This window comes from Hydractinia symbiolongicarpus, chromosome 3 (assembly GCF_029227915.1).
Source record: "Hydractinia symbiolongicarpus strain clone_291-10 chromosome 3, HSymV2.1, whole genome shotgun sequence".
Lineage (NCBI taxonomy): Eukaryota > Metazoa > Cnidaria > Hydrozoa > Anthoathecata > Hydractiniidae > Hydractinia > Hydractinia symbiolongicarpus.
In genome coordinates this window covers 23,742,090-23,759,335 of record NC_079877.1, presented here as the reverse complement: position 1 = coordinate 23,759,335, position 17,246 = coordinate 23,742,090, and the positions used below count along the sequence as shown (strand labels likewise).

At 32.9% G+C, this 17,246-nt stretch overlaps 3 protein-coding genes and 1 long non-coding RNA gene across 4 annotated transcripts; 2 read left to right on the top strand and 2 right to left on the bottom strand.

Moving 5' to 3' along the window:
• Positions 1-885, top strand: LOC130636968 (melanopsin-like). The gene has a single exon (XM_057446821.1). The coding sequence runs from the start codon at positions 1-3 to the stop codon at positions 883-885; it is 885 nt and encodes a 294-aa protein (XP_057302804.1).
• Positions 886-2,282: 1,397 nt separating this feature from the next.
• Positions 2,283-3,764, bottom strand: LOC130635459 (uncharacterized). Its single transcript, XR_008982160.1, has 2 exons — positions 2,763-3,764; positions 2,283-2,607 (listed from the first exon to the last, which is right to left on the bottom strand). It is a non-coding gene; the product is annotated as an uncharacterized LOC130635459 (long non-coding RNA).
• Positions 3,765-6,877: 3,113 nt separating this feature from the next.
• On the bottom strand, positions 6,878-12,918 carry LOC130636967 (radial spoke head 1 homolog). The gene is made up of 5 exons (XM_057446820.1): positions 12,874-12,918; positions 11,923-12,036; positions 10,830-10,935; positions 9,338-9,471; positions 6,878-8,623 (listed from the first exon to the last, which is right to left on the bottom strand). Exons 1-5 carry the CDS (start codon positions 12,916-12,918, stop codon positions 8,513-8,515), a joined length of 510 nt encoding a protein of 169 aa, XP_057302803.1. The 3' UTR covers positions 6,878-8,512.
• Positions 12,919-13,410: 492 nt separating this feature from the next.
• Positions 13,411-17,181, top strand: LOC130636331 (ubiquitin-fold modifier-conjugating enzyme 1). The gene is made up of 6 exons (XM_057446010.1): positions 13,411-13,574; positions 14,570-14,637; positions 14,828-14,891; positions 16,132-16,208; positions 16,478-16,568; positions 17,040-17,181. Exons 1-6 carry the CDS (start codon positions 13,452-13,454, stop codon positions 17,124-17,126), a joined length of 510 nt encoding a protein of 169 aa, XP_057301993.1. The 5' UTR covers positions 13,411-13,451; the 3' UTR covers positions 17,127-17,181.
• The last annotated feature ends 65 nt before the right edge of the window (positions 17,182-17,246 follow it).

The window sequence follows — 17,246 nt, the reverse complement described above, 5'->3', positions numbered from 1 at the left end:
ATGCCGAATAATGCTACCGATTTGATGAAATGTGTTGGCTTGGATCGAATCTTGATATTAACACCTTTGTCAAGAATAAATTATATCATACATGCGTCCGCCATTTTAATACTATGTTTTTGTACGCTTGCGTGTAACAGTCTTTACATATACACTGTGTTTAGAGTCAAAAAGTTACGAGAATCTTCCAATGTTTTGTACATTCTACTGTCCGTGTCTGACTTACTGTCTAGTTTGACTCGCTTACCCATCTACGCCTACTTGCTTGCCGGTGTTATATCCAATAAGCCACAATGCTTTTTGCTGGACCTTCTAGCTACACATGGTTTTATTTTCTCCACAATGTCAATGTTTGCGATCAGTTTTATTTCTGTCGAAGTTTACCTAGCTGTGTTGAAACCCTTCCTTTATAGACGGTTGGTGAAAGGAAAAGTTTTGAAGGTACTTCTCTTGTTAGCATGGATACCCTGTATTGCCATCCCAATATTGGTTATGTATGTCTACCCCAGCGTTTTTAGTTACTACAGATCGTTTCAAGTGCTGTTCGTCGTAATCATGTACGCCTGCTTAATCGTATATCAACGATACATATACTGTTATATAAAAAAAAATGAAAGAAGTTGTAACGGGTACAAGAGAAAAGTAGCAAGAATCGCTGTGCAAGTCTTAGCGGTTTATGGTTTATGTTTTATTCCGTGGTTAGTTGTAGCAGTAATTTATCGATTTTATCATTCAGATTTGATTATCGTTTTCGTATACCCGTGGTGTATATATTTTGTATATTTAAACTCGTTGTTTGACACGTTCATTTATGGATTTCGTTCTAAACACGATAGAAGGGAAGCTCTGGAATTTTGGGGTTTTAATCGAGTAAATCCTGGTTAACGTAAAGGGGGTGACAATAAAATCAATATTGATATAATATATGATTTAAATTATGTCTGCGTTTGTATTACCAGCAATATAGTCAAATAAAAAAAAAGAGGAACTGTACTTTCAACCATGTGGATTCAGTCGTCTTAATTGATGTAATTGTCTCACAGCAAGACCTAGCTTTACTTGCTTAAAAAGCTTTTACACATTTTATTGATCGATTTAACACGCGCTACCGAACTAGAGCCAATTCGGAATGCAGAAATCAGTAGGAAATAAATTCCCATGACCACAGAGTAAATGTTCTGTTATTTATACATCAAAAGATGAGATGTAACAGTGTGAAATAAACGGGAGTACGGAAATATACAGGGTTTTTTATAAGCAATGCCATCTTTTCGGATCAGGCTTTAGGTTAGCTCAATTTTCTTGGCTGATCGCTCAGCACTTACTTCTTCACCAATAGAGTAATAACAAAATACTGACATTGTGAACCCTACCCTGGCACTGTTGATTTGTTTTGTAAAATGTTTTCGGCAGCAGTAAATTACACAGATCCGCAGAAAATTCTCTAAAGTACACTGCAAAGGGCTGCATAGTAAACAGATATTTGATGAGGTGGAATTGGATATGTGGAATATTATTAACAATGCTAAACTGAAAAATTAACCATCCTCCCCTGCAAAAAAGAAAAAAAAAATGCTGTTACAGATCAAGTTGCTTGAGGGTGGATGATAAAAACTGATGTTATGTTTCTGAGAAACATTTTGCTGTAGTTAAAAGCTTGCTTAGTAAAGAAAATGAGCTCAGTGAAGGAAGAAAGTCCTGAAGATTGCTAAGCAAGTTGCCTAAGTTTTGGACTAATTTTAGGTCCGGGGCTGCTGGTTGCCTATATATAAAACGATGTGGAACAATTGGAGAGGGAATGGAAAATGGGAAAGCACAAAAAATCTAGTTTTTAAAATATATATATAAAAGAACAAAAGTTTTCTGCCCACGTTTTGATACGACCAACCCAGAGTTTGTTTCAAAGCAGAAGTCAATGAAAAATTATAAAATTATAATTTAAAACTGCTTGTACATGCCTGAAGGCCAATATTTTTAGGAAATAACAAAAGAAATTCGTATAGATAACACGCCGACTGAAAAATCCATCTGTCTGTTTGAACGGCTGAAAAAAGAGTTACTGCCTTAAATTTATATTAAATTTTAGTTGTTTTATTCAACATAACAATAGCATTTAACAGACGAAGAAGTATGCCTTTGCAACATTTCTTTGGAAATAAAGCCCAGGGTATAAATAGCTTTCGAAAATAATCTGTAAGGGAATTTCTACATTTTCCCATTTTCATTGGCGAAATTGCCTCTTTTTTAAAAACAGAAAATAAAATGAAGAAATACTTATTCAGTGCTGCCAATATGAATGTATTCTTAAAAATAATAAAATACACTGTTTAGGTTGTTATACACATCTGTTTCTTAAGCAAAAATTGCTTCCACAGCAGTCCGCTGATGAGTCACAAGAATCTGCATACTTTTGACATCTCGTCTCTACTGTCCTCTTCCCAAATCCTCCTTTACATTGATACCGGTAGCAAAATTCTCCAACAGAGCAATCAAAGCTGGTGATGCAAAACGATTTAATCAAGGTCTGATCGTATGCTGTGGTAGGCGATGTAACACAGAAAGTAATTGCGACCAACAGGCACTGTATCGATGCAATATTCATTTTGTCTAAAACAAAATGAGGAAAGTGATTGTAATATAAAATTACAAGTGTGATGAAAAGAGAAAAATACTACCAGGAGAGAAAATCTAACACGAACAGTAGACACTTCTTGTTTATCTCAAACTTCTTAAATAACGAAACACATTAAATAAGGTCTTACTGATTTAACTTTCAACAATTCTGTTTTTCTCGATCGAAACTTTTCAACAGATTATTTAATATGGCTGGCCATCGTGCTTTTATTTGAAGATGTTTTTAATAACTCAACCTTAAGTTGGATTATGAAAAGAATTTTTAATGTAAAGTATACATACGACATTCTTTGAAGAGGTATTGTAAATTGCTTTGAAACTACACCATAACAAAACAAATGCAGTTAGCTTGATGTCGCGGTGAGGTGAAAACCACCTTTAATTTTTTTTTTCTAGGAATTTTAGGAATAGCTATTTCAAAAAAAATTGCGTCATTTGACAGTATTATACTATGGGGCGTCAAAAAATTGCTTATATCGGTTACCATGGTTACGATTTCAGACGGTAGCAACCCCTTAGAGTGTACCTTCCACTTTTTTTTAATTCATTGTTTATATATCTATTTCTTGAATTTACTTAGAGTGCATTCACAAAAAGCCTATTTTGCAGACCTGAGGATGTGTAATTTACAGAACATTTTTTTGACATCTTTATCAGGGAATGCTTTATGTTCATCAAAGTGATTACTAACGCCAATATTTTGCTTTGGTGTCTCCAACTACTATTAGAATTCGTCGGATATCTTCCCAAAATTTTACTGATCAAATACATTTCTTTCCAGTCGTAAAATTTAAATATATACTGATTTTGGCAATTCCCATTAAATAACCAAACATTCACAACTTCCAGCAAATAATTCTTATAAACAAAAGATACTTATTTTAACGGAGGTAAGAAAATGATTAGTCATGTGACCGAAATAAAATAAAGTTATTACAGATAAAAAAATGGAAAAAAAACTTTTTATAATGAAGATTACAATTTCTTCACGCTTTACAATATTTGTAGTATATGTTTCTAGAACTTTTAACTGCAAGAATCAACTTTAAGCGCTCTTACTTTCACCATAAACAAGATCCTACAGTTTCCAAATAACTTGTACTTCTTTATTACGCAAAATATAAAACATATTGTTCTTGATTAGACTTAGCTGAGATTAAATTTTTAATGTGAACTAAACACTTGCAATACAAGGCTGCTTTTGCCTTCTTTATATTGGGACTAACTTTTCCCCACTTCATTTAAATATTTATTCATTGTTATCACGAATATAGTTTTGAAAAGAAAAACAGCTAAGTTAAACAAAAAATCATTACTCTTAACAATATTTTTTGAACAATAGCCCATATTATTCTCTGGTGTTCTCTGTGGTTTTAAGTTATATATGGATGTCAATGTGATATCCAAGATGATTTAAGATGTTGTTTTGGTCCCCATTGCTTATAAATTTGTCCCCGCTGTATGCTCGACTTTCATGTAAGTCACTAAAGTCAAAAATAAAACATTTCGTTTTGTAGCCCCTTATTTGAAAGCCATTTTCTTCGTCTACAATTAGTATGACACAAGCTTAAATGTTTTGGTGTTTTTTTTCGTGATTGGCGTTTTGAAAAATATTCAGTGTGTATTGATTTTTCTCTACTTCTAATTTTTTGTGTTTTGTTGTTCTAAAAACGTTACCTTTTGGAAACTTGTTAGTTAAAAAACTTAGTCACACATAAGAGGTAATCATATACATGGAGAACATCAAGTAACTTCAGGATCATGCTTTCAGGGAGTGAAAGTGATAAAAGAGAATGAAAATGAATCTCAAACAGTTTGAAAAAGAAAAGAAGATATGAAAGAAAATAAATATTAAAGGAGTAAAAAATATCTTACCTGATATTTTTTTACTAGCACTTTTCACAGCTTATTTCTTACTTTCTCAACTTTTATAGAGGTTGAAGGTTGGACATTCCACACCAGAACAAATTTTTTTACATAATAATTACCCTCCATCTGTTCTTTTCCACCACATTGTTCCACCTCTTCCTTCCCACCCTTTATTTCAGTATTTTTCTTTTTTTATCTTCCTTGACTTTTTTAATTATTCTTTTAACTTTATATTCTTTTTGTATCAATTTAAATTTTACTTCTTCAGCATTTGGTGTCTTTGTTTCCTTATAGAAAAGGGAAGTTCAATACATTCTCAGTTGGAAATTCAACATGCTTAATTTTAGAATATCCCAATGTAACGCTATTCAAGTTATTAAGTTTTGAGGAAATTTTTAATTGCTGTAATTTCATGGAATTTAATATTTATCTGATTCAAACTTCTTTCATAGTTTTGGTAATTACGCATTTGGTAACACTTTTTATTTTCGCATTGGAAATATCCAACACCAAAAAAAATTTGCAAATTTATAGGGACATTCTAGGTGGCATTGATTTTACCGTACAGGAAATAGGGCTGGGCGATGAGGTAAACCTTGAATCTAAAGTAAAACTACTTGAAATGGTCACATTAGTGGAAAACAAATACCAGATTTTTCTGTAATAACGTAAGGACAAGTTATGACCGCAAAAGCATGTCTCGCCCAATACCTCCTGCTGGTGAAAAAAGGATTAAATAATTTTTTATAATAATTCTGCCTATTATCTTAACTGGAGGAACTCCTCGGAAGAGAAACTTTAGCAAATTTTGCATGTTTTTTTTCATGTTTTTTTGCACACAAAACTTTTAAAAATAACCAATTCGCGAACGGTTATTCCGCCCTAACGTTTATTACACACACACTAAGTCATCGATTCGCCACACTCTTTGTAATAAAAAAAATTTTCTGATCTTAAAAACGTTTGCCTTTAAATTGACAAATTTTCTCTCTAAAGTCTACTTATATTTGCTTCCACTTGTGAAGAAATAAATTAATGATGCATCAGAATGGCAACTTCCAATTAATAACTAGAGACTGTCTATCGATAAGTACACAGGAAGGAAATTGTTGAAAATCGCAAATGTTTTCATAAAAAATTTGCGAGTTTTTGCTTTCTTCCATGAAGGCGATATATCCTTAATTTCTTCCGAATTTAGGCTATGCAAGGTTTTTAAAAAGTCCTGAGAACGAGATTGTATATCCATGATTCATTAATAGGCAGTGGAACAAGATGGATGAGCAGGATGCATCGACACATGCGATATACAATGTGTTAATACGTAATCGCATGCGAGAAACACGTTTCCCAGCTTTGCTTAACGAGACAGACAGTTGAATTTTTCTGTAACGGGGAAAACTGCGGAGAATATATCTTTTTTGCGAATTCACTAATTCTAATAAAAAATTCAGCCTCTAAATGAGTTATTCATCATCTTCTTTAGCAATTTTTTTGAGCCGGGACCTCTTTCGCCGGGTTCCTTTTGTCACTTATTTTAAACCCGGTATAAATTTAAATAAGCGATATCCATGTGATTTAGTTTTAGACATGGTGTGATGGGAGTTTTACCCGCCTCCTAGCACCTACTTCACTGAAAGTTTCAGAGGTGATCTATGGCACCTTAGAGGGTGCTAAATTGAATAACACCCATAAGGTGTATCATAGCACCTACTTTAAGGGTTCTAGGAAAAACCCTAACGGGTGCTAAAAAAAGAATAGGATAAAGGAGTTTTGTAGCACCCTAAAGGGTACCAGGATAGTTCACAGAACCCCCAGGGGTGTATTTCAGCACCTTATAGGGAGTGAAAAATTGAAAGAAACTCGTAGCACCTCAAAAGGACTTAATATGGAAACTACATCCATTCATACTCGTTCAAAGATCGTAGCGTGCGTTCAAAGATTTTAGTGTTCGTTCAAAGATAGTAGCGTGCGTTCAAAGATTTTAGTGTTCGTTCAAAGATCGTAGCGTGCGTTCAAAGATCGTAGTGTTCGTTCAAAGATTGTAGTGTGCGTTCAAAGATCGTAGTGTGCGTTCATTAATTGTAGCGTGCGTTCAAATATTGTAGCATGCATTCAAAGACAATTTATACTGCAAGCTTGTGCTTAAGAATTGGACATGGTCCAGATCTGAATTTTTTGATTTCCTATAAACCTCTATAAACAAAGATAATTTTCTCAATTGCATCTTAAAAATTATAATGAACAATTCCAACAATATGATTTCGCGAGTCAAAGCCTCCATACAGCACAAAGAGCTCGTTTAATTTCTCAACTTTCACGTAAGACTTTTGCTGTATAAATAAAAATTATTACACTGAAACTTAGGAAAACACAATTTCCATGTATAAACTTTTCTTAAAACACTTTTGCATTCAAATACAAATTTTAACACATTTTAACCATTTCACTCGAGTCTACAGGTCTAGAGCTTTCACAGGACGGCTTGATTTAGAAGATTTTATGACGTTAACGAGATAGGTTGCATGCGTTCTGTAATCCAAGTCGAAATCCGAATCTTCTTTGGTTCTTCTTCATCTAATTCACTGATTTCCTCAACCTTAAGTAAAAATTTTAAATCTGAAGGAATACACTAATAATACATCCTTTCAGATTGTGCTACGTAATGCGTAAAACATAATGGCCCTATCAACACATCACATTAATTTTCAGATTGTTTACGACCGTTTTGACAGCGTTTTAAGGTACTTTGACATAATCTTTGCCATATTTCAATGTCCTATACCACGCAGACGCAAGAAAAATCCGTAGGCACAATCAAGGCAAATGTATAAAAAAAATAGTGTTGACACATATTCAAAATGTTGAAAGCAAAATTGATAAAACGGCTGCAAACACAAAAGTAGTTATAACACCATTGCTATAATGAGGACATTCAAAGGTACCAAGTTTAACTTAACGTTTTCAAGAAATGGTAAGTTCATGTAGGTTCACTTTAAAAACGACTTCAATGTTTTATGTTTGTATCCTGTTCTTTTTAATGACTAGTAACTTTGATAACATCCCGTTCTAACATTAACACCCTAATCTACATAGAGTTCGCTACAATTATCTGACTAGCTGTACTAACCTTTTCAGTGACTTCATACCTTCCAAGAAGTTCCACGTGTCCTTTTGGAAAAATAAATTTCCCTTCACCAGATATCTGAATAACATAAAAAGAGGAAAGATAAATTGCAAAAGTTATTTTAGAAGGGTTTTTTATCATCTGTGACATGTTTTATTATGGATAAAATATATGTGTATGTATTCACTAATATGTGAGGGGAGTTAGTACAACAAGACTTGAAAGGTAAGACATTACAGAGATGTGACCATAGGTTTATGCACCATAAGTGGGCTAATTCTCAATACTTATTTTCGCCAGGTTTGAAAAAATGCATTTCGTCAAGAATAATTTTTGCGAATCGATCATTTTGAGATATTTAGCGAAAACATATTTTCGCGAATCGACTAGTCATTTTTTAGGCCTATTTATTGAAATAAAATAGCTTTAATTCAACTTGCTCATATCACAGACTGACTATAAACTTTACTAACTATAAAAGAAAATTTTACTAAAAAAGATAAGAAAATAAGATAAGAAAAAGTAGCTACCTTATGCTTTCCTAAACATTTCTTGATGTTGAATTTTTGCGAACTTATATGTCCAGGAATTTTCGTGCAGACAAATTTGTAATGGATTAAATTCGCGAAATTCGTAGAAATTAGTTTTCGTGAAAATATTTTAACTTAAAATGCCTTTTTTCGTTTTAAGTGACTAATGTGTCTAAAGCGGAAATGTTTGAAATTGCAGCCTTAGCTAAAGTACACTCCACGTTTTGTGAACACAGTAAGAAATTGCAACGAAAATGAGAAATAGAGTTACGTTTCATGCATGGCTTTTGGATGGTCAATATGTGGAGGAGAAATTTACTGTATAAGGGATTGTAGGTATATGAAAGGAATACACTTAGTCGGTAAAACTTACCGCAGTTTTGTCATATGACCCTTCATAAATGTGGTCACCAAGTGTAATTTTTACCAAACCATGTAGTTTTCCATGATGCCAAAATCCTCTCGTCTACAACAAAAACGTACAACTTCATCTGAATTCAGTGATTGTTGTTACAAAAATTGCATTTTGAGTATTGAGTTGACTTAAAAATAATACTGATCAGTCATTATGTTTTGAAACTCTTGTATAATGATAATGGTGCGTTTCTTTAATGAGGAAAATGTGTTTACTAATATTACGATTAATCATTAATTAATTAATCAAATTACGATTAATCATTAAGACTAGTCCGTATTGTAGACTAGTTGTTAGCGGGGAAAATTTGCAGTTTCATTTTAACAACAGAATTGTTGACCTGCTATGCTTAAGCTAGTATCTCAGAAATACGACAAGATTGATTTTAAGACTTATATTATATATGATATATATTCAATCAGATTTTCAAATAACAATTTTCGCAAAAATCAATTTTTGCAAATTTAGGAAATTTAAATATTTTGCGAATTTTCTGAAAAAGGAACTTGAAGACACTTTTTAGCTCAATTTATAGTGTTTTTTAAGGGCTTATAGAAGACATAAATTAAAGACGTGAAATTCAAATATCAATTGGTAAAGTCCTAGATAAAGTAAATAATTTTGTAAGCGATAGAAAAAAGTACAATTTTCGCGGAAAGAAATTTTCGCAAAAATAATTTCTGCGGAAGCTAAGTTTTGCAAAATGGTAAAAAACTCGTCAAATTGGAAATAGCGACATGGTTCAATGAACAGCAACTATCATACTTCAGAATTGGTTTGATTATCCGTATACGTTCCTTGACCATTTTTTAGATTTTTGGACCACTCTCCATCGTAGGTGTCTCCATTGACATAATAATACTTTCCATTTCCATGACGACAATCTTCGGACCAATTTCCTAAAACAAAACATTATGGCAGTATAGGTGTTATCTAAAGAGAAAAAGTTTCAGCCACTAGAAATTTTTCGTGTTCGCGAAAACGTTGATTCTCGCGAAAGATATTTTCGCCAATCAAGGGAAGAAAAAAAATTTCGCGAGATATATTATTGAGCAGGGAAGAAATTTTCGTGATAAAAGAAAATTATTATTTTGTCATCAATATTCCACCCGTGAAATTATTCCAACCTCGATCTCATTAATTTGGGGAAAATCTAAAGTACTTTAGTGTCGCAGAATGTATTTTCCCCAATTGTTCTAAGTTAACTCAAATTTCGCGGAATATTTTTTCGCAAATTGCCAGAGTAGTTTCATGACGCAGATTTCAATTCCACGATATTGACTCAAAATTAATTCCGCAAAAATATTTTCCCTTTTCAGTAAAGAGATCAAGCTTCCTCATGAAACAATCATGTAATTAATCATACAGTAGAATCTCTCTAAAGCGGACACCATTCGTGTAAAAAAAGTGTCCGTCTTATAGAAGTGTCTGCTTTATTGTGTCCAAAAATCACTTTCAGAGCAAAATTTTGCCGAAAACATGACTTTTTTTGTTTATATACGCGTTTTTCTTTGTTTTATTCCTTTTAAATCAAGAAAATGAGACATAATTTGATAAATGTGAACTTGTATTATTCTTACGCTCTTCTCTCTTATACAAAGAAAAACAAATATTAACTAACAAATACATTGTATTTTATATTTTACTCGAAGAAATCTCGGATTGAAATTTGCTTCTTTTTTTATTTGGAGATCCTTCACTTTTTTGTAACTGATGACAGCATGTCTTGACTTTCCTAGTCAATAATAGGGCTGCGGGAAATTCTATTTTCATGTGTCCGCTTTACACAGCTTTTTCAAGGAAAAATTTATTTGGTAGGAAAAAATTGTCTGTTTTTTGTATGAAGTGTCTGCCTTATAACTGTCCGTCTTATAGAGATTTTCTTGTGAGAGTTTGACCTGAAATCAGTCCGGAAGGAATAGTGTTCGCCATATACGCTTTCGACCATGTGCGCTTTAGAGAGGTTCCACTGTACCAGTATGTTGAGTGTTTTTCGCCATAACTTTGCGCATGAGACCATCAGCAAATAGAATTAATTAGCCGATAGGGGACGTAGCATATATGCGCAGGGGAATCTCTAGTAGGTAATTTCCGCTGTATAATGGTAAAAACATTAAAATTTTTGGATGAAAAATTAACCTAAAACTAACCAAAACTAAATTAACCTTTCAATAGCCGACTTTTCTATTGAAAAATGAAGACTAACATGCCAATGTCCTTTTTTAATTAATGAGATATACGCAGACTGTAGAATTACCTTCGTATTTAGAACCATCCGGAAAAATCATTACACCTTCACCATCACGACGATTCCATAAATAGGAACCATCGTAACGACAGCCATTTGCAAATTTGTACAAGCCCTAGAAACGAAAAACGCATGTAGTTCAGATATGGATGAATTTATTAAATCGTAACTCAGAGTGACCACTAATAAGATGAGAATAAAAGTAAGGATATTAAGGAGAATAAAAGAGACAAATTTACATTTTTTAAGGATATTTTGCTGCGAACGAGAATACAAAAATAAAAAAATAAGGTTAATTAAGGAGAAAACCAGTTTTAGTTCTCTATATTTAATGTTACATACTATGTTCTATGATAAGGAAATTTATTATACATATTATACAAATATACATATAAATTATGCCCTGAAAGATAGAAAATATAGGATTTCAGGTAACAGAGAAAAATGCCTTATTTCTCTGGTGATGAACAATCCATTAAAACATTTTCAAAAAAGTTACGATCAGAAAAATTAAGAAATAAGGAGAAATTAAGGAGAATAGCTAAAATTTAAGTTTTTTTTAAGTATATTCAAGTACTTTTAAGGAGATTTTCTTTTTTAAGGTTATTAAATTTAAGGAGGAGTGGTCACCCTGGAACTGTGGAGAATAGATAAAGAAGTTCACCGACCTACTTACTTATGCAGTCAAACTGTTGAAAGCAACCCGCTTTTAAATGGAATTGTCAGCTGAATAAGTTTTTGCAAATTCGTCATCAGAGACCATTTGACAAAGAAATACTAATTTTTGCCAGAACTCAGTTTAAAAGAGCATTGAAATGTGGAAAATACATATTGCCATTAGATTTTGATAAGTTGATAGCAAACCAGGATTTGTATGATAAGTAACGAGAACTTTTAAAGTTTAAAATTTCTATGCTGAAGATAAATTATTTGTCATACCTCCACTATATGTGCTAGAAAGAAAGCATAGGATTGATAACGTAGTCGGCAGAGCAGTCGCCCGGCAAGCGAAAGGCCGTGGGTTCAAGTCCCATTTGATCCATCACTCTACAGAACTTGGAAGTTTATATGAGGTTTAATAATACTAATGTACATAACTTACTTTTCCATGTCGTTTTCCGTTTTCATACGCGCCTTCGTACACGTCACCATTTGGAAAGTAAGCTTTTCCAAATCCATGTCTTTGGTCGCTTTCATTTCTTTCGCCTTCGTAATGCTGGAAAGAAAATATTTAATTATAGTCAGACATCATCTAAGCAATGATATAATTATTCTGAACATGTTCAAAAACAGTCACACAAAGGAAACTGGGTTCACAACAAACAGGGAACTAATATCCTACAAACGCTGAAATGTCGAAAGCAGGTAAGGAGCACTGGAACGAGATCGTGGATTATGGCCAGTGTTCATGGGGACACAGCGAAGGTACATAAAAGTAGCTACTTTTGAAAATCAATAAAAATGAAGAGTGTGGTACTTCCCCACAATCAGTCAGTTTAGGATGTTAAGTTATTTAGTTGGATTTAAATTTTGGTGCAGTGACAAGCTGTTCCGCGTTTTATAAAGCGAGCGGCAAAACATTACCTCCTGTCTTAAGAAACTTTCGCTTCCCAGCCTGTCTTTTGGAGGTCATTAGGTGTTGTTTCTTATTTTATACAATGTTAACCAACTGCTGTCGTCCCACAAGATGTGTTACTGATGATAGTGTATTTTCATCTTCTTGACTATTAGTTTTGCATTTGTATTTCTCAGATAATCCCTAGTTGCGCTGTAAAAGTTTTACTGTGCAGTGCAACATTTTCGCTGCAGTTGATTAAAGTAGCTAGTTATTTCTTTTATGGAATATTTATTGTTTACCTTACTAAAAAGATAGTTGTAGTTAGTGTATAAACTTGAAAGTTTGCATGTTTCCGTAAATTTTGATGCTGAATTCAAATATGTTGGTTATTTTTGTTGAAGATGATCAGAAAATGTTTAAGCATGTTACCTAACTCGGATCCAAGAAACATACCAAGCTTTAAAAGTTCAATAAAATAAAATAATCATTGCTTACGCCAAGGTTTAATTCTTCCTCAGGAAAATCTTCGTCATCAGACATGTTTCTTTCTCTGCTCAATTTCCTTTTGAAACAAGTTTCCGCAAGTTTACGTTTCGAATGTTTACAGCTTAATCGAATATTTGGTGGGGTGGTTTCCGCCTGATCATTCACTTCCTGCTCAACATTCTTTTATTTTTTCTATGTTATAGTAAATGTCGACGTTGTTAACCTACTTGCGTTTACAATCTACAAACTTTTATTTATATGCAAAATTTTGTGAGATTTGCTCGACACACACGACACCGCTTGAGCATTTTGCCTTTTTGATAATTTGATTAGCGGGTTGGTATTTAGTACTAACAACACACGACAAATTTTCTTTGGGCATCTGTGACAACTTATTTGTTCACAGCCACGCTGGACAATGACTGTTGTTTTTAGTTTATTTGACTAATATATATATTTTAGTATCTTCCAAGGTAAAAAACCTGCTTGGTGTTTCAGAGCGTTTTAATAGCGTAGAAACCAGGCTTGTGTAACGGAGGGAAATAGAAAAAAATTCCGCAAAGGAGAACGTGTTTTTAAAAACAAATATGGTGGATGCAGCCACGAAAAAAACAGTCGCTGCTATTCCACAGCTTAAAACGAAGGCTGGACCTCGTGATGGAGATCAGTGGGTTGCAAGACTAAAGGAGGAATATCAATCACTGATAAAGGTAAATTTTTTGTTAAATTCCCATTATTAGTTTTCCAAGAGCGTCAGTTTGGGCCACTTTGGAAGAGTTTATCAATGTGCAAAAGATGTCTGTCAATTGTGGAAGTTAATGTTTGTAACAAAAATAACTACAGCCAAGAATCGTGTGTTTCAGTTTCAGTTTTATGCTTTGGCAAGAAGGGAAAAGTTAGCTAGGCAAGTTCCAATTCTTGTGGTTGCTTTATTATGGGAAATTGTTCCATGCATGCTCGATATTATTCAGATGGGGTAAAACATTAACATGGTAAAACTTTACAGTAGAAACTTTTACAGTAGAAACAAGAAAATATACTGTATAAAGTGGCAGAATGGCAAACATTAACCAGTGTCTAAAACATTATAAAGGCAGAAAAAAAAGAGTTGCTTGATGGATCCAGCCTTGGCATGCTCACCCCACTTCATAATGGATGAGTTTCGTTGTGACGTGTGTTGTTTATAATCCACAGACCTCTTATGCAAATCAACAGGCAAAATAATGGAGGCAGTAAACCATGGACCAGCCCATTCCAAACTTTATTTGCAGATAGAAGCATCTTTTGGTCTTGAAATTAAAACAATAAGGGGACAACAAAACACGTCATAATAAAACTTGTCTAGCTACATATAAATTTTCGCTAGCTACATATAAAATTTTCAAGGTTAACCTCTGGTGATCCATGAATGTTAATACATGCAAAAACTCATTTTCGTGGGACAAGACTCATTCAAAAAAGTTTATTTTATGAAATGCAAATATTTTTAATATATAGAGTCTACCTCTTGTGAAAAACAAGTTGATTTCATATGAAAGAGATCAAAAAGTTATCTACATATGAATCTTTTTATTTTTTAAACAGTCTTAATTGGCCAATCCCGTTTATTAAGTACTTTAGGTTAAATAATTTAATTCAATATTTTTACGTATTTTGATTTGCTTTGATGTATATATGATTGCCTTGTTTTCATCTCTATATTAAGTATGTAAGCACAAACAAGGAACAAGATAATGATTGGTTTAGACTGGAATCTAATAAAGAAGGGACAAGGTGAGAGAATAAGAAGTTATTTTTGCATAATTTTGCATGAAATATTTACACATTTTTTTTAGTTCTTTTCAGGATTATATAGTTTTTTTAAAAAATTAAGAAGTTGTGTATATATATAGTGTACGATGTGTATCTATTCCAATCTTTATGGAATTTAGACTTTTTCTTATGTATACGCATATATTTTTAGATGGTGGGGAAAGTGCTGGCATATGCACAACTTGATGAAATATGAGTTTGATCTTGAGTTTGATGTGAGTAGTGGTTTAGTCAATCTCTTTTTATTTGTTTATAATATTACTGTCACTACTATTTAACTAAATAATTTTTTTCTTATTTAAGGAATCAGTTGTCTACAAATTTTATGCTGGAATTTTTGAGAATAAGAAAAAAACTTGACCAACTACATTTATGCAAGCTTCTAGTGAGCTTCCAGTCCAATTTAATCAGTTCATTTTTTTTTTCAAAAATCAGGTTCTGATTTCACAAAAAATGGCTGACTTTGGTAAATTTCATGAGAAGTTATTTTTGCAGGTCGAAGCAAAAAATTGCAAACTTTTGTGAATTCAGGAAAAAATAATAATTGCCTTTGTTCTTGATTTGGGTCGTTTCCAAGAGTTTTGCCTAAATTTTTCAAAAAAAAAAAAAAAAAAATGAAAAAAAAAAGATTTTTTTTTAAATCATCATTTTTCTGGTAAACTTTCTACAGATATAAAGTGTTCAATATTTAAATGACTTCCACCTTGATCTATTCCAGAAATCAATATATTGTGTACTCTAGTCCCGCCAAGTATAGTAATATTTTGTCCCATACATAACAGCTCTTACTTTAGAAGTTTATCCCTCTAAACAAATGTTTTTATTCAAAAACTTAATTGAAAACACTTAAAGGGATCCTAGGGCACATTTTGTAAAAAAAATTGTTTACAAGAAATCCCAAGATAAATAAAAATACAGGTTTGTGTTACATGTGGGACAATTTCTACTGCAAGGTGCTCCTGCCGATGCTCAAAACCAAAACAGAAGGCCTACAGAACATATAAACTTTCTAACTGAACATCACATGTCTGAGATACTTACATAATCAAGGTTTTGTTGAGGTTCAGATTCTTTGTCAGATAAATAGTATTCTTTAATTGGTTTAGATATAAACAATTATAACAGTCATGTTGTCACTATGAAAAAGCGTGAAAAAGAGCTCACTTTTTGTCTTTTTTCTTAAAAAACGTTACGTATTGGACATTTTGCTACGTATGGGACATCAATCTTATGTCTTTAAGGAATAGTGAAAAAGTACAGGCAAAAGGATTGTTGACAGTAATAGGTTCTCATTATTTCATACCATGGGGCCAATAAATAACATGGAATTTTACATTTTCTGGCTTTTTCACCTTTGAAAAAATAACCCATTTGTCCCAATAACTACAATATTGCAGTCTGAAATTCCTAATTTTCCTTTACTCTTGTTAATGTTTATTTTAATTATATCTGCAGATCCCTGTGACGTATCCAAGCACGGCTCCAGAAATTGCTATACCAGAATTAGATGGAAAGACAGCGAAAATGTACAGGTAAAAATGCTGGTTATACAAAAATGAAATAGTTGAAAAATGTCAAATAGTTGGGTGGTACCATTTGCAACTGTGTGTCCAAGTAGTTGTATGGTTTTATTTGCAACTCTGCGTGTACAAGTAGTTGCATGGTACCAGTTTTAACTGTGTTTGTGCAAGTACTTGCATGGTATCAGTTGCGACTGTGTGTGTAAAAATACTTGCATGGTATCAGTTACGACTGTGTGTGTACAAGTAGTTGCATGGTACTCATTACATATTTTTTCTAGAGGAGGAAAGATTTGTTTAACGGATCATTTTAAACCGTTATGGGCAAGAAATGTGCCAAAATTTGGTATTGCACATGCGATGGCATTAGGGGTAAGTCAACGATTGAAGTTACTATGATCTGTTAGCAAAAAACATTATGTAAATGCTCCGACGGCCTATTTCTGCCTGTAACTTTAATTGCAGAAGCTCGCTGCGAAGGTTTATCAACATATTTCCCCCCTTTAATTCGCCCAAGTTAATGTTTGCGAAAAAAAAAAGCAAGGATTTTTTTTTATGCTAAGTAAGAAATTTCATTATACGCTTTCTTTAAGCTCACCTTTTATTGTCTATTGCAGTGCAGTGAAATGCTTTGTTAATAAAACAATAGTTTTGGGGGTTCAATTTTTGATTCGTAAGTAAATACGGTCAACGCCCACTCTTAGCTAGTAGTCTTAATAAACGTTTGTTGTCCGAATAAGCGCCCATTGTTGTAAAAAAACTCTAAATTTCGATAAAATCGCTAAAATTATGGGACTTGAAAGCTAGTATCGTTAATGTAATTGTTTATTTTTGTTTTTCTAGCTTGGACCGTGGATGGCTGTTGAAATACCGGATCTTATTGAGAAAGGTCTTATTTTACACAAAGATGAAAAAGCTGAGAAATCTTGAATATTGTACACGCGATAAATATTTATTGAGAATGCAGAAAACATAAAAAAATCAATATCGACTTTTCTTTAGAGAAGAATACGGCATTTTCTTAAATGAGAGCCTCAGTCCGCTCCGGCC